This window comes from Nycticebus coucang, chromosome 9 (assembly GCF_027406575.1).
Source record: "Nycticebus coucang isolate mNycCou1 chromosome 9, mNycCou1.pri, whole genome shotgun sequence".
NCBI lineage: Eukaryota > Metazoa > Chordata > Mammalia > Primates > Lorisidae > Nycticebus > Nycticebus coucang.
The window spans coordinates 120527621-120550722 of record NC_069788.1 but is presented as its reverse complement, the minus strand read 5'-3'; the positions used below and the strand labels follow the sequence as shown (position 1 = coordinate 120550722).

General features: G+C 53.3%; 1 protein-coding gene across 5 annotated transcripts in view; it reads left to right on the top strand.

Annotated features, from left to right (window-relative positions):
• Positions 1-23102, top strand: part of SPTB (spectrin beta, erythrocytic) — a 126767-nt gene that overhangs the window by 99561 nt on the left and 4104 nt on the right. For all 5 annotated transcript variants that reach the window (XM_053601066.1, XM_053601067.1, XM_053601070.1 and 2 more), the window contains 13 exons: positions 2387-2662; positions 3152-3282; positions 4162-4366; positions 4616-4990; positions 6242-6486; positions 7567-7705; positions 8184-8268; positions 9065-9261; positions 9503-9552; positions 10030-10105; positions 19215-19474; positions 22538-22711; positions 22969-23011. In XM_053601066.1, the coding sequence (XP_053457041.1) occupies positions 2387-2662; positions 3152-3282; positions 4162-4366; positions 4616-4990; positions 6242-6486; positions 7567-7705; positions 8184-8268; positions 9065-9261; positions 9503-9552; positions 10030-10105; positions 19215-19474; positions 22538-22711; positions 22969-23011 (2256 nt within the window). The remainder of the gene's footprint in view (positions 1-2386; positions 2663-3151; positions 3283-4161; positions 4367-4615; positions 4991-6241; positions 6487-7566; positions 7706-8183; positions 8269-9064; positions 9262-9502; positions 9553-10029; positions 10106-19214; positions 19475-22537; positions 22712-22968; positions 23012-23102) is intronic.

Below are 23102 nucleotides of genomic sequence, written 5' to 3'. Positions count from 1 at the left end.
TTTGAACTCGCCACCCTTGGCATATGGGGCTGGCACCCTACTCACTGAGCCACAGGCGCCAATCTTGCTTTTGCTCAGGCTGGTCTCAAACTCCTGAGCTCAAGGGATCCTCCCGTCTGGTCCTCCCAGAGTGCTAGGATTACAGGCATGTGCCACTGCACCCAACCTCCTAGGGAATTTTTATTTTTTTTTTTTTTTGAGACAGAGTCTCACTCTGTCACCCTGAGTAGAGTGCCATGGCGTCATAGCTCACAGCAACCTCAAACTCTTGGACTTAAGCAATTCTCTTGCCTCAGCCTCCCAAGTAGATGGGATTATAGGCGCCCGTCACAACGCCCAGCTGTTTTTTTGTTGTTGTTGCAGTTGTCGTTGTTTAGGTGGTCCCAGGCCACAGAAATTGTCAAAATTGAGAGTCTGAACATAAAGTGTAAAAGTGTAAATCTGCCAGCCTCGGTGTGTGTGGCTGGCGCCATAACCACTGTGCTATGAATGCCTAGGCCTTCTCCTAGGGAACTTTTAAACAGATTAATTCCTGACCCTACTGTAGATCAATTGATTAGGAGGGTGAGGCCCTAGCTGTATCTGTTTTCCTGATTATTCAGTGGACAATCAGGTTTAAGAACCACTGTCCTGCTTGATCTGGCCCCCTCTTTACCTCTAAATCTTGTCTCTTGTCACTTTCACACTCCTTCACAGTACTCCAGTTCTTCAGACAGTCCACGCTTGTTTCCACCCCGGGGCCTTTGCACTTGCTCTGTCCTCTTGCCAGGAACACTCACTCTCAGATCCAAGTGTGTGTCCTCTCTCTATTCATATCTCATTCCAGAGTCACCTCCTTGGAAAGGCCATCCTGACAGCCTTAGCTAACATGACCAACCACATCTCCGCAGACCCTTTATTCCATTACTGTATTTTACTCATAGCACCCCCACCTGGCCTTTATGTGTTCATTTATTTACATGCTTACCTTCTGTTTACTAGATTGTAAGCTTTTTTTTTTTTTGAGACAGAATTTCACTAGGTCACCCTTAGTAGAGTGCCATGGTGTCACAGCTCATAGGAATCTCCAACTCTTGGGTTTAAGTCTCTTGCCTCAGCCTCCCAAGTAGCTGGGACTACAGGCACCTATCACAATACCTAGCTATTTTTTTGTTGCAGTTGGTTAGCTGTCCCGGGCTGAGTTCGAACCTACCACCCTTAGTGTATGTGGCTGGTGCCGTAACCACTGTGCTACAGGTGCTGAGCCTAGATCGTAAGCTTTATGAGTATAGGAGTTTTGTTTATCTTCCCCTGTTACCTCTGTTACTTAGGAACATAATAAATATTCATTAAATGAATGAAGACAGGGAAGAAGACATAGTGAGCACCCCATGCAGGAAACTGTTAACTAATTGCTTGAATTAGGGTACCATGCAGATCTTGGGTAAGTAGAGGCTGAAAACATGTTTGGAGTTTTTAATGCAATTGCAGAGACCACAGAAATTGTCAAAATTGAGAGTCTGAACATAAAGTGTAAAAGTGCATTTCAGCAGTTTAGGTAACTTATGGATATGGCTATTTTAAATACTGGCAGTCATGCGTTGCCCATGTGGACTGCTCCTGCCCCTACCTTCCAAAAAGTAAATAACACATGCATCAGGACCTCCTGAAGAGAAAGGTGACCCAGTCACCAGAGTGGGCGGAAAAGTCCACTTTGGTGACCAAAGGCTTAAACAAGAAACGAAACACAGCTCACAAAAGATATGAGAATAGAAGTTAGGAAAAATAAAACCTGAGACTGAACAAGAGGCAGCTGTCAACTCTTTTTTTATTTATTTTTTTTTTTTTCAGACAGAGTCTCACTCAATAGCACTGGGTGGAGGGCTGTAGCATTATAACTCATAGCAACCTCAAACTCTTGGACTCAAGCCTTCTCCTCCCAGGGAGCCAGGACTATAGGCACCTGCCACTACACCCAGCTAATTTAGTAGAGATGGGGTCTCACTCTTGATCAGGCTGGGTGTGAACTCTTGAGCTCAAGCAATCCATCTGGCTTGGCCTTCCAAAGTGCTAGGATTATATACGCAAGCCACCATGTCCAGCCTCAACTCTTCTTTTATATGGAGCAGAAGCTGCTAAAATATCAAAAAGGCCATTTCTTTCTCTCCAACACACACTCCTAAGAAATGAAGCTCTGTGGAGCCCAGAAAGGAAGGGGTACAGGCCTGGGAAGCAGAGCTGTGCTCAAACCCCAGCACGGCTGCCCACTGCCGGCCAGCCTCTGCACTGGTGTGTGCCGGTTTCCACATGCTCACATCAGCCGGCTACTGAGGGGTAAAGGATGGTACATGGCAAGTGGTCAGTAGAAGGGTGAGAGGGGTGACTGAGCCCCTCCTTCTGGCCACAGACCCTGCAGAATGAGATCCTAGGCCATGCGCCGCGGGTGGAGGACGTGCTACAGAGAGGGCAGCAGCTGGTGCAAGCGGCGGAGATCGACTGCCAGGACCTGGAGGAGCGCCTGGGTTGCCTGCAGAACTCGTGGGACAGGCTGCGGGAGGCAGTGGCCGGGCGGCTGCAGCGCCTGCGAGATGCCAATGAGGCCCAGCAGTACTACCTGGACGCAGGCGAGGCTGAGGCCTGGATCGGGGAGCAGGAGCTCTACTTCATTGATGAGACCCCTGAGGTCTGCTGGGGCAGAGGTGCCCAGCTAATGGGCTGAGGTGGAGAGGGGGTGCTGGAGTGGGCAGCTGTGGGCAGCAGCACAGGAGCCCACAGCCTCTCTCAGGCTCACCCCTCAGGTGCGCAGGCTGCAGTGGGGGACCCTCTACCTGCTGAGATTTGCCCTAACTGGAAGTGCTCTGCGTTTTTTGTAATGGGTTTTGTTCTGGGGAAGATCCATGGGAGACAGGGGTGAGAGGTGAGCTGAGGGGCTCTCAAAGCAGCAGAGATAGGACATTTTCATGGGGTCAGAGGTTGGATGCGGCCCTGAAAGGAAGAGTAACTGTAGGCCAAGAATCAGGATGGTTGGACGATGCTGGAAACTGAGAACACGGGAAGGAACATGTGTGGCTGTCCTCCTGCCTGGGAGCCTCAAGGAGCTGGGCTGTAACTTGCTAAGGGAGGGAATATGGGTCCAGCTGAGCCCTGACGTTGACATGGCTACTGCCCCCAGGATGAAGAGGGTGCCATCGTGATGCTGAAGCGGCACCTACGGCAGCAGCATGCAGTGGAGGAGTACGGGAGGAGCATGAAGCAGCTGGCCGGCCGTGCCCAGGTCCTGCTGGCCGCCGGTCACCCCGAGGGGTGCGTATGTCTCCTGGGGTCATCTGGCCAGGGCATGGGTACAAATGACTGGGCCCACCAGCCAGTGTCCCAGCAGGTCTAAGAGGTGAAAATGGGAGCAGTTTTTCCCCAAACTAGAGACTGTTGATGGGCCTGATTCCAGGTTATACCTTGTTTTTTGTGTGAGTCACTTCGAACTAGACCAGCTAGGTCCTGGTTTGCAACAGGTGCAGAGAGCGGAATAGCAAAAGTACCCTCTTGGAGAACTGAGAGCTCCATTCTTTCAAAGAGTTAGTATGTACTAAGAGATACCAAAGACCACTTCTACTTTCCTTTTTAAGGTCCAGAAAGTAATTCAGGACCTCAGTGTCCCAGCAGGACTGTTCTATGGGAGCAAAGGCAGAACCCTTACCTGTCTGCACTGTGCAGTGTGTGGGTTCTGCATAAATGCAGATGCACTGGCTAGACCCCACAGGCTTCCCCAGTGTGGCCTTTTCCCCAGCCACCAACAGGGCAGCCACCACTGTGGACATCTCCTGGGGGGCCCTGAGTCTGAGCCTGTGGTATGTCCTGTCCTCTCAGAGGAGCTAAGCATAAGCAGGGCCCCAGCCACTACAGCCGGCTCAGATAGGCCTTTGCCATTGTGTCCATGAGCTCCCCAGAGTGAGGGGTACCGTGAGAGGCACCCTCCCGGGTGCTGCTCTGTCATCCTCTGAGGCATCGTGGTCTTGGAGGTGGCACCTTCTTTCCCCTGCCCTCCCCTAGCAAAGCCCATCATTGTCCTCACTTCACTCCCTTCCTGTCCCTGCTGGGGGCTGGGGAGAAGCAGGCGAGCTCCCCAAGCCACTGCTCTGGGTGTTTGGTTGATGTCTCTGAGGACGTTCTTGGGTTGGATTCCAGGGAGCAGATAATCAGACTTCAGGGGCAAGTGGACAAGCAGTATGCAGGGCTGAAGGACAGAGCAGAAGAGCGCAAGAGGAAGCTGGAGAACAAGTACCACCAGTTCCAGGTGAAGAGGGAGGTCGACGACCTGGAGCAGTGGATTTTGGAGAAGGAGCTGGTGGCCTCTTCCCCAGAACTGGGGCAAGACTTTGACCATGTTACTGTGAGTAGTTAGAGCTCCACTGGCTTTGTCTTCCTCAGTGCAGTAGGTGGGGTCACACCACTCCAGACACACGCAGCACCTTGCCAGTTACAGTGCCACAAGACGTGGTCACTGTGTTAAATGTGACCAGAGGACTCGGGCCTGTCTGGGGAACGTGTAGTTGCCACCTGAGAAAGTCGGAGGCAAAGCTGGTGATGCCCACCTGCCCCTGCGCCCTGATAACCGCATTTCTCTCTGCCCCATGTCCAGCTGCTCCGGGACAAGTTCCGGGACTTTGCCCGGGAGACGGGGGCGATTGGGCAAGAGCGGGTGGACAACGTGAATGCCGTCATCGAGCGGCTCATTGACGCCGGCCACGATGAGGCCGCCACCCTCGCAGAGTGGAAGGATGGGCTGAATGAGATGTGGGCAGACCTACTGGAGCTCATCGACACTCGCATGCAGCTGCTGGCTGCCTCCTACGACCGGCACCGCTACTTCTATACGGGCGCCGAGATCCTGGGCCTGATCGATGAGAAGCACCGCGAGCTGCCTGAGGACGTGGGCCTGGACGCCAGCACGGCCGAGTCTTTCCACCGGGTGCACACAGCCTTTGAGCGCGAGCTCCACTTGCTAGGCGTACAGGTGCCTCTACCCCTCACTGCCACCGGCAGGCTCCAGACTTCAGCTTTCTGAGGGGTGAGGGTGTTGGGCCCTGCCTTGCTTCCAGAGGAGGGGAAACCTCTAAATGTGTGCCAGGAGATTCTGCCTCTGTAGAGAGCCTCAGGGTAGAGAGCAGTGGATTTACGAAGCTCTCTAGCTCACAGACAGCCGAAGCACAGAATGCCTTCTCCCGCAGTTCCACCTGGTTATGCGGCGTCATAACCAGGTGGCATCAGGTTAGCCAATACAAACAGTACTTGCCCAGCAGTGGGTGCTGTTCTAACAATATACATATCACTGGACCCTCGTATTTGTCCTCAGAGGTAGGCACTGACATTGTCTGTGTTATCTAGTGCCGTAGAGGCCACTAAGCTGCCCAGCAACCTATAGGCCCTGGCAGCCTGACTATAGTGCCCACGTACTTAGCCACCAGGCAATTCAACCTTTTCGTGTAGAATCCGGGGTATGTCAGGATCTGCTCAGACTCCAGGGTTCCCCAGAGCTTGGTGTGATAAAAAGGACAAATCAAGGGGCCCCAGTTTCCAGGGGTTCCCCAGCCTCCTCGTGTTACAGGAGAGCTGGGCCAGTGCCATCCTAGGCCACCCCGGAGGTTTGGGGACAGAACGCCAAGGTAGGTGAGACTCCTGTTTCACCCAAAAGGGGACTTTTTAGGGATATGTCTCCCACCTCTCAGATAGAGGTGGGGCCTGGTGTGTGGCTGCTGGGCTGGGGGTACTGAATCCTTGAGACAGGTGCAGCCCGGCTGAGGCCACAGGAGTGAGGGCTTATTGTCCCTGGGCCTGGCCTCAGTCAGGCCTGGTGCAGCCCCTTCTGGGAGAGGAAGCATGTGGAGTGGCTGAGAACCCCAGTGCCAGTGCCAGCTGTACCCTGTACTAGTGTGAGGGACCTGAGGCCAGTTACTCAGCATCCTCATCTCAGAAACAGGGGTAGTGACAGTACCTCTTTCCTGGGGTGTAAAGATGAAGAGAGTTATAGAGCATGTTTAGAACAGCACCTGGCACATAGTCATTCCATTATTGTACTGCTGAGGAGATAAAAGGGCAGAGTCCCTCTCACTCCCAAGGCTGCCTTGGGTGGGCAGAGATGTCAAGGCAGGGAGCTTTCCCCCACAGCACCCACTGGCTGAAGCTCCTGCCCTCCAGCAGGGAGCAGCCTTGAGGAGACAGACACCCAAGACGTTGAGGAACAACGTCTATTTTGGCCTGACCACAGGTACAGCAGTTCCAGGACGTGGCCACACGCCTGCAGACAGCGTATGCTGGGGAGAAGGCAGAAGCCATCCAGGACAAGGAGCGGGAAGTGTCAGCCGCATGGCAGGCTCTGCTCGATGCCTGTGCCGGGCGCCGCACCCAGCTAGTGGACACGGCAGACAAATTCCGCTTCTTCAGCATGGCCCGCGACCTCCTCTCCTGGATGGAGAGCATCATCCGGCAGATTGAGACCCAGGAGAGGCCCAGGTGAGGGGGCGTCCTTGAAGCACCTCCCCTGTGTGCTGTGGCAGGAGGGAGGGAGGCCAGGGTGCTGCACTGGGGCTCCTACCAAACGGGGATGATCCTGACCTCTGGGGTGCCTGGGAATCACTGTGGCCTGTGAGGCCTGAAGCTGGGTCTGGGCATAGATGGACTAGTTCAGCTTCCACTGGGAGGGCTGACCATTTCAGAGTAAGGAGAGTCCTGAGTATGGGAGAAAGACATCTTCTGGTTTTCCACTGGGGATAGTGACCACTGCTGTTGGTGAAAGAAAGGGACTTACATAGCCAACACAGGGCAGGTCCAAGACAGTTCACTCCTCTCCCAGCCCTGGGATGTGAGGGACCATCCCCCAAATTCAGGAAGAGGCAATGAGTGTCTTGGCAGGCCTAGAGCTCTCCCCTCAGTTTGCATCAGTTTCGCAGTTTTTAGCAGCCCACTCCATCCCTGTGCCCCCAGGGTGCCTGTACTGATGGGCATACTTTAATTTTTAACATCTTTATGGAGATATACCATACCAGTCAGTGGTTTTTAGTATATTTATGGTTACATGACTACCACCACAGTGTACATTTTAGATTTTCATCACTCCCAAAAGAAACCTGTGCCCCTAGCAGTCATCGTGCCTCATTTCGCACTCCCCCCAGCTCCCAGCAACCACTACTCTACTGACTCTCTGGATTTGCCTATTCCGGATGTTTCATATAAATAGCCTCATACAACATGTGGTCTTTGGACTTAGTGTTTTCAAGGTTCATCCATGAAGCTTTTCGTAGCGTGAATCAGCACTTCTTTCCTTTTCATTGCTCACTCATGTTCCCAGGCTTCTTTTGAGGTTCCTGCACCCCCTGCCCATGTCCTAGCCACTGACCAGGGAGCACACCAGGGCATCAGTGTTGCTGCTGGGGCTGGGCTGATAGAGGACTTCTTGGGTGGCCCGAGAGAGAGGAAGGAGTGAGGTCATGTTCCTGTGGGTAGCAGAGGGGTGGGACTGTGCTTTGGGTGCTTGGGACATTTGGGAATGTCCTTGTCCCAAACTGCCTCTCCTGCCCTTTCCCTGTGTTCCAGGGATGTCTCCTCGGTGGAACTCCTCATGAAGTATCACCAGGGCATCAATGCAGAGATTGAAACCCGGAGCAAAAACTTCAGTGCCTGCCTAGAGCTCGGCGAGTCCTTGTTGCAGCGACAGCACCAGGCCTCAGAGGAGGTGAGAGGCGCCAAGGGGTAGAGGTGAATCCCTGTCCTCACTCGTGCCAGCCGGCCAGGCTGCTGGGGGTGAAAGGGGGGGGGGACCTGTGGGCTCCAGATTTTCTGAGAGGCTTGTCTTTCTTTCACTCTCAGAGCTCGGGGCTGCAGGCAGGCCCAGGATTGTAGCCACACTAGTTCCCTTTCCTGCCACAAGGGGCTAGCTGCTCAGGGGAGTAGCACTGGCTCACAACCTGCCTCACACCCACGTATGCACACATGTTGGAGTCAGTGACCCTTTCATACATAGGTGAGGCACATGTGCCTCAGAGAGGTTAAGTCACTTGTCCAAAGCTGCACAGCTGGCAAGGAGCAGGGCCAGGACTTGAAGCCCGAGTGGTGTGACAAAATCTGGCATTCTTCACAGAATCCATTTGGGCACGCCTCAGATGGGGGGGAGGCAGAGAAAGCCTGAGCCTTTCTCCCTTTCATCCCCACAGATCAGGGAGAAACTGCAGCAGGTGGTGTCCCGGAGGAAGGAGATGAATGAGAAGTGGGAGGCCCGCAGAGAACGGCTCCACATGCGTGAGTGAAATCCGGCAAATGGGCCCCGGGGCAGGGGCCAGAGCCCTGCTGGCGGTGGGGAAGGAGGAGAAGCCACAAGGGGTGGATTTTCACCACTGCCTAGAGAAACCCCCAATAGCATCACTCGTAGGCAGAGTCAAGGGTCTTGGGGGTCCAGGCCTAAGACTGAGCAGAGTGCTACGGGCAGCCTGCCATTACCCAGCCACATGCCCTCACACCCAGCCTGCCTCTGCCCCACCTGCCCTTTGCCCCTTGCCCAGGCTAGTCTCCCTGCAGAGCTATGGCCTGGGGAGGAGTCAGGGTGAGGCTCTAGTCTGCACCCCAGATGTTTGTTCTGCAGAGTGTTGGGCACAAAAAGAACTCTGTTGTCCTGCAGCTGGACACTGAGGGAAGGTGGCGATAGCCCCCACTAGAGGAACAGCTATAAGCTCAGATGTCCCAGGCTGGTCCCCATGGCTGCTTGTCCACTGTTACGTGAGACAGCCAAGGGCTGGAAAGAGAACATTCAGGGCAGAAGACAGTCTCTCAAAGAGAGGTGTCTAAAGTACCTTTTATTTTCAAAGTAGAGTTTTTCCAAATTAATGTGTCTTTAAAAGACAACTATTGATGAAGACAGACTGGGGGCAGCTTGTGGGGATGGAGTGTCCATGCAATTTAGGGACAGCCATGCAGGCCAGCTCCCTGACCACTAGCTCCCGCGTCTGTCTGCTGAGCTGTACCCAGGCCCTGTGGGTGCAGACTGCAGTGCTAATGGCCCTGGCCTTTTGGGGGTTCTGTGGCTTGTTCCCCATGGCAGTGCTGGAGGTGTGTCAGTTCTCGAGAGACGCATCCGTGGCCGAGGCATGGCTGATTGCCCAGGAGCCCTACCTGGCCAGTAGGGACTTTGGACACACGGTGGATAGTGTAGAAAAGCTCATCAAGAGGCATGAGGCTTTCGAGAAGTCCACGGCCAGCTGGGCAGAGCGCTTTGCTGCCCTGGAGAAGCCCACCACGGTAAGTAGGGGCGCTGGGAACGGGGCTCAGGTCAGGAGCCCTAGGCTGGTTTTAGGGGCTTAGGATGGCATGACAGGCTTGGCCAGCGGGAGGGTGGGAAGTAAGACAAGCAGCAGAAGTATTGACTAATGAACACAAAAGACAGAAGGGCTGGCCCCAGGACAAGCAAATGCCAGGTGTGTTGGGATACAGGCATGGCTCCCCAGCGCCTATCCTGATCTCTGGCTTCTTCCTCCCCTAGCTTGAGCTTAAAGAACGCCAGACCCCAGAGAGACCCACGGAGGAGGCTGGGTAAGTGGGAGCTGTGTGTCCCAGGCGCCATGTAGTGGGCAGGGTTCAGGCGCTTTTCATCTGAAACCTGACATTGGAACAAGACATATCTGCATCTCACACCTGGGTGGCTTGTCAGAGAAGCCCAGAATATATGGAGCATGGAGTCAGAGGAGGTTCCCCCACAGGGCTGGTGCAGGGAAAATGGGTGGAGAGCAATACTGTCAGGGTCAACCTTCCCCTTGGGAACAGCCCAGCCTAACCCATGCCCTGCAGGCCATTTTGCATGGAACCCAGCTCATTTCTGGAGATCTTCCTTGGCTTTCCTAGGAAGCCTCTGTGCAGCTCCTTGCTGAGCACCTGCAGGGTGCCAGGGCTGCCCAGACAGGGAGATGCTTGGTATGGGGTCCCTGTGGGTGTGGGTGAGAAGCCAGGCCTTGGAGAGAGGCACTAGTCTCAGGGGTGCTTGTTTTTAAAGAGAGGCTATGTCTTCCTTAGGCCTCAAGAGGAGGAGGGCGAGACAGCAGGGGAGGCTCCCCGAGTTCACCGCGCAGCCACTGAGAGAACGTCCCCGGTCAGTTTCCTGTCCCATTTGTCTAGTTCCTGGGAGTCACTGCTGCCAGAGCCAGCTCATCCCTACTAGGCTTAGCTGGGGCAGGAGGTGAGGGTGGCTGCACCCAACTCCCCACACCCTGTCCCGGCTCCACGGCCCTCTACTTTTCTACTTAGGTTTTCTAATTCTTAGAATGCTTCCCCTCCTCTTTTCAACCCAGAAGAAACTGACATGCCAGTCCACTGACACGACTCTATTAGTTTGGTTTTACCTAGTCTAATAAATTCTGTTGTATAAATACATCACCATCTACATCAGGGAGGCAACTTTATCCACAGATGAATCATGTTTGTACGCAGTCCCCTGTCCCATTCTCCTTGGAATTCTGGGCTCAGTTCAGTGCCCCCCATACACACACGTGTACTCGTGCACACACTAATACACAGGTAACACACACTCATACACATGTACTTGTGCACAAACACTCGTTACTCATACACTCGTGTGCACACATGCATACACAGACACGTGCCACTAGGCTATCCCATCTGCTCACTGACCCCAAGCACTTTCAGCAGGGAGTTGGGGACAGCCACCCTTCCAGCAGTCCCTTGCTCCTGTGCAGGGCCCTCTCACTCTTCCCACTTCCCTGGCAAGACACCTGCAGGTCAATGAGACTCCCAGAAGTGAAGAGACTCCCAGGGCACTGGGTAACAGGGCCCAGCCCCCCAGCTTTCAGGAAAGGAGGGTGGTCTCAGAGGCCTGGCTGGGATGGGGGGACTAGACAAGCCAGATGCCAGAGGCACAGGGTGTGTGCCTGGAGCAGGCCCTGAGGACCCCACTAGGGCCCATGAAGGGACCTCCTGGGAAGCTATAACTAAGGTTTAGGGAGCAGCTCATAGGAAAGGAACCACCAATTCGTCACTTGGCCTGCATGGCTTCACCACTGCATGCACCCCTGCAGTGTGCCATGCTGGGGCCCAAGGGACCAATAGATCCTTTGTGTACCCCACCTATCCAGGTGCATAGGTGAACTTGCCCAAATCTCCAGGAGGTGAGGGTTAGGAAGATTGGTAGTCTAAGGGGAAATTTTCAGTACCCCAGGAAAATGTATATATAGAATCCCTGACAGGCCTAGATTTAAGCCCTTCCCACCCTCTGCATTCTCAGAGTGTAAGACAGACAGACAGACAGACACACACACACACACACACACACACACACACCCCTACCTCTGCTGCCTCCAGCCCGGCCAGAGGCCTCCCTTTCTGAGCTGCACCATCCCATTGTGGCCAGTAGAGGGCACTGCCAGGCTTCCGCTGAAGGGTCCCTCTGAAGCTCCATGGTGGTGTGTGGGGCCCTACCTTCCCTGTCTATGGTGAACTGTGTGCGTCTCAGGCCCTTTTCCCCAGCAACAGCCCCCACTCGAAGGACAGAGAACTCTGGGGGCTGGCATGGCCTGCAGACACGGCTGGGGCTGGCCCTGCCTCTTGCCTGCGCCTGCTTCTGCTGTGTGTCCCTGTGTGTCTGCATGCGCCAGCATCCTGGTGTGCGGGCCCCTTGGCGACCACCATCACTCACTGTCTGTGTTATGTATGTCCACGCAAATGTATTACATGTGCATCAGAGCTGCCTCCCACCAACTCCTGAACGTCACTGGGTGTGGGGGGAATAAAACCTGCTTGGACCTGAGTGTGTCTCTGGGGGAAGGAAGAGTGAGCCTGCGTTGGAGACCTTTCCAGAGAGCCAGCCCCTCCACCAGATGGGCAAACTGGCCTGTGCCCGCCACCAGAAAGAAACCAGATGGCCAATCACGTGAACCAGACTCAAGGCCTCATGGAAACAGAATTCCTGCTGCTGCTCCTTTCTGAGCCCTTTAAGTTTTCATGAGGCCCCACGAAGCTCAGAGGGGCTCTAACACCCAATCGGTCTTTGACAAGGAGAGGACGATGGAGCCCACACAGGCTGGGAAAACCCAGCCCAGCTTGGGAAGGCTCCTCGCCACACCCCGGGACTGCCCCTCACAGAACCTCAGGCCTGTCCTGGAAGAGATTCTGTCTGCCGCTCCCTCTCTCTGGGACAGGCCCAGGTGGCAGTGGCTCTCCTGCAGCTCCTGTGTGTGCCCTGGTTCTAGTGTTGGCACCAATAGGATAGATCACGCAGTGTTGCTTCGTGTAAAGCCCCTCACTCGTGCATGTTGGCTTCCTGCTGGGGGGACAGTGCACCAGGCACCCTTGCTCTAGCCTGGACAGCTAAACCCACAGGGCAGCCACCTTGCAGGTCTCTTCACGTGTGTGCACGCACAGCCCTGTATGTGTACTCGGTGACTGAGGCTGCCAGCCCGTTCATCAGCCTTTTCCTCAGCACCTCGCAGTCCCTTAATGTTCCTCACCTCTTGCTTTTCAGATTAGCACATATCCTGATAAAACCCCATCCCTTCATATGGGTGAGTGCACACATGCACATCAGGCCACACAGAAGAAACAGGGTGTCGCTCTCAAAAGACAAAACTGCTAGGGTAGAAGTCGGCACGTCCTAGTCAGTTTTCTAGTCCTTAATTCTGTTGGAACCTTCCTGTGTGGTTTCAGATAAACTCCAAGTCTTCTTGCTCCCATAAAGCCCTCTCTGCATGATTACAGAAAGTCTGGAACATTCCCACATGTCAGCAGTATAGCAAATTAAAGGGAGGGGTTGGGAGAGGTGGTTCCCCCAGTCTGCGGTCCCTGCTGGCTTGCCAGGTGCCAGCTGGTGTGAAGCAGGGGACCAGAAGGGGTCAGAAAAGGAAAAGGGCCAGGGTGTTTGCTTTTGTCACTACTGGGAGAAGGTGGAGGGTCGGACCTCTGCTGCAGGCAAGGTTAGGGTGTCCAGGATCCTGAGGGGTGCCCAGAGACTGATGCAGGTCCCCTTCCTCTGGGTGTGGCTCTAGGAAAGGCCTGGGGTCCTGGTGACTGTCCCTCACTCCCAGGCTCTGGGTGCCTCAGAAGCCCCATGTGACATCTGAAGTCAGGTGCTCTGTCTTTCCCCTGTGAGGTGAAGGAGGTGGATTTCATGGAGGAGAGATGGCATTGACGATGATGCAAGTCTCCACAGGCCTGGGACATATTCCCAGCACTCTGGTTCCTGCTCTGGGGATAGAAGCAGGGAACACTTGAGAAACTCACCCAACAGGGCTGCAGTGATGACATGCATGTCATCCCTAAAAGGGGCTGGTGTTCATGGTCTATGACAATAACGAGTCTCCTTCACAGGGCTCACTGGGACACATGCCCTGCCTGCCTCCAGGCCTCAAGTCTAGATCTAGTCTAGTACGGCAGGGACCTTGGGATGGGAGGCCATTCCAGGAAGCAGCTGCTGAATGCCCCTCATCGCCACGCGTCTTGTGAGGACAGGGACAGTGCACCTGCCATCAGGACTTCCTGCAGCAAATTCTGCAGAGAAGGGCTGAGCCCAGGGAGTGCCTATCCCTCCCTTAGTCTCAGAGTTTGAGTGTGGCTTCAGGGAAGTAGCCAGTGAGTGTGAGGGGCAGTTCCCAGGGGCTGAAGGGACACTGGGCTTGCAGGCAGGGCCACCTTTCAGCCAGTGCCTGGCTGGTTCCTGCCACCATCACACTTCGCAACCTGGGCACCTCCTCCAGCTGTAGCCTCTCTAGGGGCAACTGGGAGGTTTAACCAGCCAGCAGCAGCAGGGCTATGGTGTCCTTGGGTGGAGGCGATGGGGGTGTAGAGAGGGCAGCTGTGTTTCTTGCCCCGATAAGCGTTCCCAGTCATTCCCCTCCCCTGGAAGAGCTATTGTTTCAGACATTCTGCAGCGAATGCAAATCCCACATTTATTGGTAGTGGGCAGACCCAGCTGGAAAGAATGGCAGTTTTCCCCCAACCTGGGTGTGGCCCTGTCTCCCCAGGATGCCTGAGTCAGTATGGCAGAGGCATGTCTGCCTGCAGTCTGGCACCACACACTGGCTCCCTGGGGAAACCTGCTCTAGGCTTTATCTGGACACCTGCCCACTGCTGGGCGTGCCCTGCTCTCTGCTGTGATCAGATTCCATCTTCCTGGCCTCTCTGCTCTGAAGATCCTTGCTAAGTTGGTTCTTCCGAGGTGTGTTTCAAAGCATCTCAGATACTGATGGCCTCAGAATGAGACTCAGCTAACATTGGAGGCATCTTAGAAATGGGTTTGAAGTTGACAGTAACCACTGGGGGGGTGGATCTGGGTGGTGGAGTCAGTATCCTCTAACCCTCTCTAGTTAGTGCTGAGTATCTGGCTTACGGGTCACTGAGGGATTGAGAAGCCACCAGCATCTCCTGGCCAGGGGCCCAAAGAGAGCACACAGATGGTGGGCATGGTGAGGACAGCTCCAAGGAAGCCTCATTCTCTTCTTCCACTGGTGGCCATGGGCCAGGTCTTCAAGGGGACCATGCACACTGCCATTCCTCTTTCCCCTCCCTTTCCCTGGTGGCCCTCTCTCTACATCCCCTCCTGTCTTGCCCAGCCCCCCATCCCGTGGCCACCTGGGACAGACAGCAGGACCCTGGTGGGGAGGACAGTGTTGCGCCTCCCTTCAGACGCCTCTGCTGCCCATCCCCCACACCAGACAGCCTTGCTAGGACCTCCCCTTATTCCAGCTCCCCACTCTATCCCCTCAGGCTGGCACCCTTGCTGCCCCTAACCTGACACCCAAATGTCTTCCTGGCAGCTGGACCCTCCTCCTTTAGAGTGTCCCCAGCTCCCGTGTGTCGTGTCTCTGTGCCAGGCAGTCAGTGTGGGTGGGGTCTGTGCATCTTCCCAGTGACTCCAGGGCTACAGCAGGGTGTCTTCTCATGGGACTGAAGATAGAAAGGAACCGTAGGTCATCTCATCTATCTGGTGCCTTGTGACTGAGCCTCCCTGTCCCTAGGGCTACACCACGAGTAGCCAGCAGTCTCCACCTCCACCGTGGCCTGTTTCCAGGGGCAGCAGGCATACTGTCACTTCTTCCCTCTTGTCCCCACTTTGTTGGCCTGGGGGTCTGGGTGAAGTGAGTGCTCCTGCGCAAACCATGCTACTAGCCTGACCCACGGTCCTCCTGTTCACACCACAGGCCTCACACCCATGCTATAGGTAAGACTCAGAGCTGCAGGCAGGGAATGTCTCTGCCCAGCCACTTAGCCCCTGCACACCCAGCACCAGCAGTTGCCCTGTAGTGCATCATTTTTTGGAGATTTTTTTAAGAGAGGCACTGTGTGGACAGGGGGCAGAAGCCCCAGCTCTACCACTAACTTGTAGTGTGATCCCAGTCAGCCACTGGGCTTTTCTGGAATCCAGTTTTCTCATCTGTAATAAGAAGGGTTCATCCAGGGGCCCTGAGGATTAGTTCCAGCTCCAGAGTTCTGAGAATGTTTTCTCACTTCAGCTTCATGGACCCCCCTCAGCCACTCCCATTCCCAGCCTCCCCCTACAGCCAGGCTGCTTCCCCAATAAGGCCCCATTGTTGGCCTATGTCCTCCCAGAGCCAAGGCTACAGACAAATGGCTCCAGGGAAATTTCTTATCTCTTATGAATTGCAAAAGACAGATCTCCACACACTCACAAGCTTGTCAGGATTGACCTGAGGGGCCAGGGAGGCTACGGGCATCACCTGGCCTTCCAGTTTGCTCTTCATTGCCGTGTGCTTTCCCCGTGCAGACCAGAGTAATTTTTTAAAAGATGGCTTTGCTTCATAAAAGGATTTGACCACCTGAATATATAACTAGATACAGTCTTCCTCAAAGTTTTTACAAAGTTGTGAGCTCTTTGCAAAAGTCCTATTGTGAATTAACCAGAACCTTCCACTGAGTAACACACTGTTGTCCTCAGTGGGGCCTTCACCTTCTGGGGCCCTCCAAACTTTGTGGTGGGGCCTCAGGCCACTTTTGCCCTGAGCGGCTTAGCTATTCACATGGTTACCCCCGTCCTGACCTGCTTCAGAATCTTTCAGCTGAAAATGGCCAAGGAAGGAGACTAGGGTCTCCCCTTTCCCTTTCTCAGTCCTGAGCACCCCCTACTCCAGGGAAAAAAGGGCACATAGGATCATCACACTAGCTACATAAGACACTGGCCACAATAATTGCTAAGGAAAGCCTCCAGGAGAGAGGGGGTGAGTAGGAGGGGTGCAGGATCATAATAGACCCAATACTTACAGACCCTACCTCACATCCAAATGCCTCAAACCACCTACAAAGTAGGTACTGGGATCACGTCTGTAAACCAAGAGTCAGGAAGGTTCAGTGACTTGCTAAAGATTCTCCCCTTTCCAGGGGCGGCGCCTGTGGCTCAAGGAGTAGGGTGCCGGTCCCATATGCCGGAGGTGGCGGGTTCAAACCCAGCCCCGGCCAAAAATCAAAAAAAAAAAAAAAGATTCTCCCCCTTCCCTTAACTCAGTGGTTCTCAACCTTCCTAATGCCGCGACCCTTTAATACAGTTCCTCATGGGGCAGCGCCTGTGGCTCAGTGAGCCAGCCGTCCACAGAGGAAACAGAAGGAAGGTGGGTTAAGCCGGGACTTATCCCTTGCAAATCCATCTTTATTTTCAGAGGACAGTTCCCTAAAGGAAGGAAAAAGGAATGGCAATAAAAGTGCAAGAAGAACCTGAACGCAGGGGTCTCTAGCAAAACCAGTCTCACAAGGGCTGAGGCTGGGTAAGAGGACAGTGTGTAGCTTCGAGAATCTGATGGGCTTCCCTGCCTGTGTCTGCTACAGCAGCTTCTCTGTGACCCCAGGGCAAGGACAGGGAGGGCTCTGGCCTGTCACGAGCAGAAATGCAGCCTACGCCAGTCATCTGGCATCCCTGTTCCTGGAGAAAGAGCAGGCCTAGGGGGCTTGAGACTAGTGCTGGAGGGGGGCGAGCAAGGAAAAGAGGCTTTACTGTCTACATCAGCGGTTCTCAACCTGTGGGTAGCAACCCATAGGAACTGTATTAAAGGGTCACGGCATTAGGAAGGTTGAGAACCACTGGTCTACATCCATGACCTGACTCTTGAGTTGTTTACCTAACTCACACGGTTGACCTGACAATCCCAGGCTCCTTGTCCCATCCTTGCCGCTTGTGCCCTGCCTCACTTGCAGAAACTCCAAGATGCAAATGTTGCTCAGGGGTTTCTAAGGTGGAAAAAGATGAGCACTTTAAAGATGGGGTAACCCATTAGCTGTGTGGCCTTGGGCAGATTACCTCTCTGAACATCATTTTTCTCATTATAGATTGAAGGTGTTAGACTAGCTTAGTGATTTCCAAACATTCTAGCCACATTATTTTATTTATTTATTTATGTGAGACAGAGTCTCAGTATGTTGCCCTTGGTAGAGTGCAGTGGCATCACAGCTCACAGCAACCTCAAACTCTTGGGCTTAAGCAATTCTTTTGCCTCAGCCTCCCAAATAGTTGGGGCTACAGGTGCCCACCACAATGCCCAGCTATTTTTTGATTGTAGTTGTCATTGTTGTTTGGCAGGCCCAGGCTGGATTCGAACCTGCCAGCTCTGGTGTATGTGGCTGGCACCCTAGCCGCTGAGCTACCGGCGCAAGCCCTAGCCACATTACTTTAAATGAAATCTTACCAGGATCCTAAATTAGAATCTGTTTATTGAACAGTCCCAGTTTGATGGGATACAGACATCTCCAGTGAGCCTCCCCCTCCCTTATTCCTTTTTCCTCCATTATTCCTTTTTGCAACCCCAGGCAGACCCTTGTTGCTTTCAGGTCTACCCAGTTGTTTCAGTTAAAGTGTCAATCTGATATCCGGTATGGTGCCCACGGCCTCCCATCCCCTATCTTCTATTTCAAGACTCGACCCATGGTCTAAAAGACCCACAGCGGGGAGGAGAATACAGTCTACCCTTTCCTGGCTCCTCCCCAGCCCTCTTCTGGGCCTCTGCTGGCTTCAGCAGGGACAGGGAGGGGAGAGAAGGAAGAGCAGTCTCTACGGCCAAATGGCGCTGGGCCCTCAGGAAACCAGCCACGGCCTGGTTGGGGTGCTTTCCCACCACAGGTTTCCAGCAGGCAGCCCTTTGGGACAGTATTCTGTCGAGTGAGGCTATCTTCATTGGTGCTCACTGGCACAGAGGCGACCCACTCCTTCTTGTCCCGCTAGGCAGAGTGGGGCTGGCTGCCTGTCCTCTCTGCCTGAGGGCAGACCAGCAAGGCCTGGCGCGCAGAGAAGCCCAGCTAGGGAGCACAAGGTCTGCTCCCCTTCCCATGGGCTCCTGTCCACCTAAGAGGCCCCTCACTTGGTGCAGGGAGGGACCAGGGTCACCCTGCCTCCACCGGTAGGTACAGGGGTAAGTCTCCAGGCACTGCATCCTTAGCAGGTGGCTCGCGGCCCAGCTGTGCGTTAGAGCACATGGCATGCTTATTAACAAACACCGACATGCTGACCCCCGCCACGCAGGCTAACTCAGCATGCAGAGGTGGGTCCTGAGAATATTTTCCCAAGTGATTCCTGAGGTGATTGCAGAGCACAGCCACAGTTAGGAACCACTGTCCTGTGCAACAAATTCCCGTCAAATGACAGAAAGAGGACCCGTTAGACCCACTGATGGCCAGGGAGAGTCTGCGTTCTGCCTCTGCAAGGTGGTTTGGGGGGAGATTGAGGGCCTGGTGTCCTTAGTGTTAGGGATTTAGGCACAATTTGAGGATATCAGAAGAGTTACTATTCATATCCTAGTACGAGTGGTTTTCAGACTTAAGTTTCATATGAAATCCTGCCAGAGCCCCACCTCTCATGCAGTTGGAGTATCTGCATTAGACCTGCCATTCCAGCCCCTCAATGCAACAATCACCTTCAACTCATTCTAAGAACATGCTGTTACCTTACATTTGGAGGGAGCTACTCTGCTGCTCTCCAAAGGGAGAATGGGGGCAGGGCCTGTGGCTCAAGGAGTAGGATGCCTGCCCCATATACAAGAAGTGGTGGGTTCAAACCCGGCCCTGGCCAAAAAACTGCAAAAAGAAAAGGGAGAATGGGGTGAAAATGGACAGAGAGGCAGAGGCAGCATCTAGGGAAGCAGATTGTGGGTGAGCAAGGTGGGCCACCAGGTGGGGACTCCGTGATGTCCCAGTTGTGCTGAGAATAGCCGTCCCCAGGCCTGAGCCCCCCTGTGCTCCTCCCCTGTGCCCCTGAGCAGGGGGAAGAGGGGCAGTGGCCTCAGGATCTGCAGCCGCCACCCCCACCAGGGCAGCACCAGGGCAGGCAGGAGACGTCCGGTGGGGACGAGAGGCTCGGCACAGAGCCCCTATTTAAGGTCCTGGACACGCCTCTGAGCGAGGGCGACGAGCCCACAACGCTGCCAGCCCAGCGGGACCACGGGCACAGCGTGCAGATGGAGGGCTACCTGGGCCGCAAGCATGACCTAGAGGGGCCCAACAAGAAAGCATCCAACAGGTGCGTGGGGCAGAGGCTGTTGGGGGGGGGGGGGGAGTTTGGGCAACATGAGTGTGTGTGAAGGGAGAGTGTGCCCTCTGCCTCTACCCTGTGGGACGTCCTGGGCACTCCTCTGAGCCAGCCTGGGGGCTAATTGGCATGTTGGGAAAAGCTCATCTTCAGGGCTGGTCCTGAGTTCAAATCCTATGGCTTCACACAAGTTACTCAACCCCTCTGAGTTGGCTTCCCCATGTGGCATTTGAGCCCTTTCCAGTACAGATACCATAACTGGCACAGAATAGGTGCTTGATGAGCAGCAGCCATTGTCCTGTTATCCCAGGGCTGGGTGAAAGGTCTTGGCATGAATCCTTGATTCATAGATTTTTTACTAGGCCTTGTTTGCTCAGCGGTAGATGGTTGATGGCAGAGGGGGCATGACCAAGATGCCTCTAGGAGGGCCTTTCCAGAGCTATTATTCAGTAACTATGACCCTGAGGACCTAATTCAAAGGCTGTGTCCTTTCCTGACCCTGAGACAGTTACATCCCTGGGTTTGGTCTAACTCTACCCAGGGTCCCTGGGGCCTCTTCTTTCTAGCAACAGCGTCCCAGAGACAGCTCCAAGACGTTGAAGCCAGTGGTATTCCCAGGGTTACCTGGGAGCATGCAGAGCACATTGGAGGGACTCACCAAAGCTAATCCAAATTCCAGAAATGTCCAATAGGACAGGGGAAACTAATATTTACTGAGCACTTATTATGTGCCAGGTGGTACTATATGCCACTTACTATGTTAGGACTGATAAAAATCTTCACAACCACCCTGTCATATGGAGACTTCCATTTTCCAGATAGGAACAGAATCTCGGAGAAGTCATCTGTTCAGGCAGGATCTTACTGCAAAGACCCAGCTCCATAGCATGGGCCCTCCCATTGGAGTAAAGATGCCTGGGCTGGGGGTCAGAAATCGGGGCTTTGTAAAACAGCTCTGCAGCCAGCTTTCTAGAGGTCAAGTTTCCCCTCTGACCTTCCAGGACTTCCTCCCTATGTGCCCTACTAGTTCTCCACTTTCCCACCCACAAGAGGGAGGAAGAGGAAAAGCTTAATGTTTTTCAAAGTTTGTTATTGTAAGAATACAACATGCTCCCCATTTGTCGGTGAAGGTGTTGCGGTTACCCTGCCTCAAAGCTTGTGAGCTTGATGCGCTCACCAAACGTGCCAGTTGAGATGAGCTTTGATTCCCACAAATCTGTTCCTTTTTATTGTTGCAGTTCAGCAGGGGCCAGGTTTGAACCTGCCACCCTCGGTATATGGGGCCGGTGCCTTACCAACTGAGCCACAGGCGCTGCCCCAATCTGTTCCTTTTTAAAAAGTACTAGTACAGGCCGAATGTGGTGGCTCCCTCCTGTAATCCCACCACTTTGGGAAGCAGAGGCAGGAAGATTGCTTGAGGCCAGGAGTTCAAAACCAGCCTGGGAAAAATAGCCAAAATTAAAAAAAAAAAAAAAAAAGCTGGGCACAAAAGTGGTTCATCCCTGTAATCCTAGCCCTCTGGGAGGCAGTTGGATTGCCTGATCTAGGTGTTTTGGTGGCTGCTTGTAGTCCCAGATACTCAGTAGCCTGAAGTAAAAGAGGATCACTTGAGCCCAGGAATTTAAGGTTGCTGTGAGCTTTGACACCAGGACACTCTACTCAGGGCACCTGAGTAAGACTCTGTCTCAGGAAAAAAACATTAGCCTGTAATCCTAGCTACTAGGGAGGCTGAGGCAGGAGGATCACCTAAGCCCCGGAGTTTTCAAGACTGCAGTGAGCTATGATGATGTCACTACACTCCAACCTAGGCAGTACAGCTAGAGATCCTGTCCCTTAAAAAATTAAAAGGGCTAGTATGGTGTAGTAGGCATACCTCAGCAAAACAAGACCCTGCTCAATTCACAGGTCTGTAGGGGAATCAAATATGATAAAGGGTATAGAAATACTTCGAAACATTCAATTTATATTATTGGTCTTAGACTCAATTCTACTTCTATAAATGTACTTCTATTTTTTTAATTTTTATTTATTTTTTTGAGACAGAGCCTTAACCTATAGCCCTGTGTAAAGTGCTGTAGCGTCACAGCTCACAGCAACCTCAAACTCCTGGGCTTATGCGATTCTCTTGCCTTCCCCTCCCATGTAGCTGGGACTATAGGTGCCTGCCACAACGCCCGGCTATTTTTTTTTTTTTTTTTTTTGGTTGTAGTTGTCGTTGTTTGACAAGCCCAGACTGGATTCAAACCCGCCAGTTCTGGTATATGTGGCTGGTGCCTTAGCCTCTTGAGCTACAGGCGCCACCCTATTAAAGCATTTCTAAGATAAGAATTAGAGTCAAAAATTGGTGCATAAGAATGTTCATCACTTTGTTAAACTGAGGATAAATTTTCCAGTATTGTCAGGTCCACCAATAAAGTGAATTGTATATATATGATGGGATACCATATAGCTGTTCAAAATTATTTCAAGAAATATTTGAAGATCTGGAGAAATACACATGATATAGCATTAAGCGTAGAAGTAGGACATAAAATTGAATATATAGTATAATCTTACCTGTGTGGTTAGAAAAAAATGTGAATACATGAATAAAGACTAGAAGGAAAATAAAATATTAACAATTAGGTCATGAAATTAAAAAAATAATCATCCAGGGGGCGGCGCCTGTGGCTCAGTCAGTAAGGCGCCGGCCCCATATACCGAGGGTGGCGGGCTCAAACCCGGCCCCGGCCAAACTGCAACAAAAAATAGCCGGGCGTTGTGGCGGGCGCCTGTAGTCCCAGCTACTCGGGAGGCTGAGGCAAGAGAATCGCTTAAGCCCAGGAGTTGGAGGTTGCTGTGAGCTGTGTGAGGCCACGGCACTCTACCGAGGGCCATAAAGTGAGACTCTGTCTCTACAAAAAAAAAATATAATAATAATCATCCATATGTAAACAAATGTGTTACTATTTACCAGGGCAAAAGTCGTATAATTATTTCAAAGATGAAGTTATGGGAACTGGTTACAGAGCTGTGTCAGGACCGTGGATGACCTGCCTGTCTGCACCTCTGCAGGTCATGGAACCATCTCTACTGCGTGCTGAGGAACAGCGAGCTGACCTTCTACAAGGATGCCAAGAACCTGGCCCTGGGGATGCCCTACCATGGGGAGGAACCTCTGGCCCTGAGACATGCCATCTGTGAGATTGCAGCCAACTACAAGAAGAAGAAGCACGTCTTCAAGCTGAGGTTAGGCCTTCCTGCCCACTGACCCTTACCTCTCAGGTTGATGGCTTGATGTGGCCTTAGTACTGGCCCAGGCAGAGGCACACTGCATGGGACCAGCTCCAGATCAAAGGGGCTGATGGTCTAGACTTTTACCCTCAGAGATGCTATGCTCCCTGGGGTTCTGGATACTAGGTGCAGGGGATTGTGGGATCAGAGCCAGCCCTCTGCCTGGACTCCCGGTGGTGGCCACAATGACAGGAAACCTTTTGTCTTCCTAGGCTGAGTAATGGCAGCGAGTGGCTATTCCATGGCAAGGATGAGGTAAGTGGGGGGCAACCAAGCTCAGATGTGGCTGGCAAAGGGGCAGGTGGAGGAGACCCCAGCTGCTTGCTCCCAAGGCTCACTTAGCACA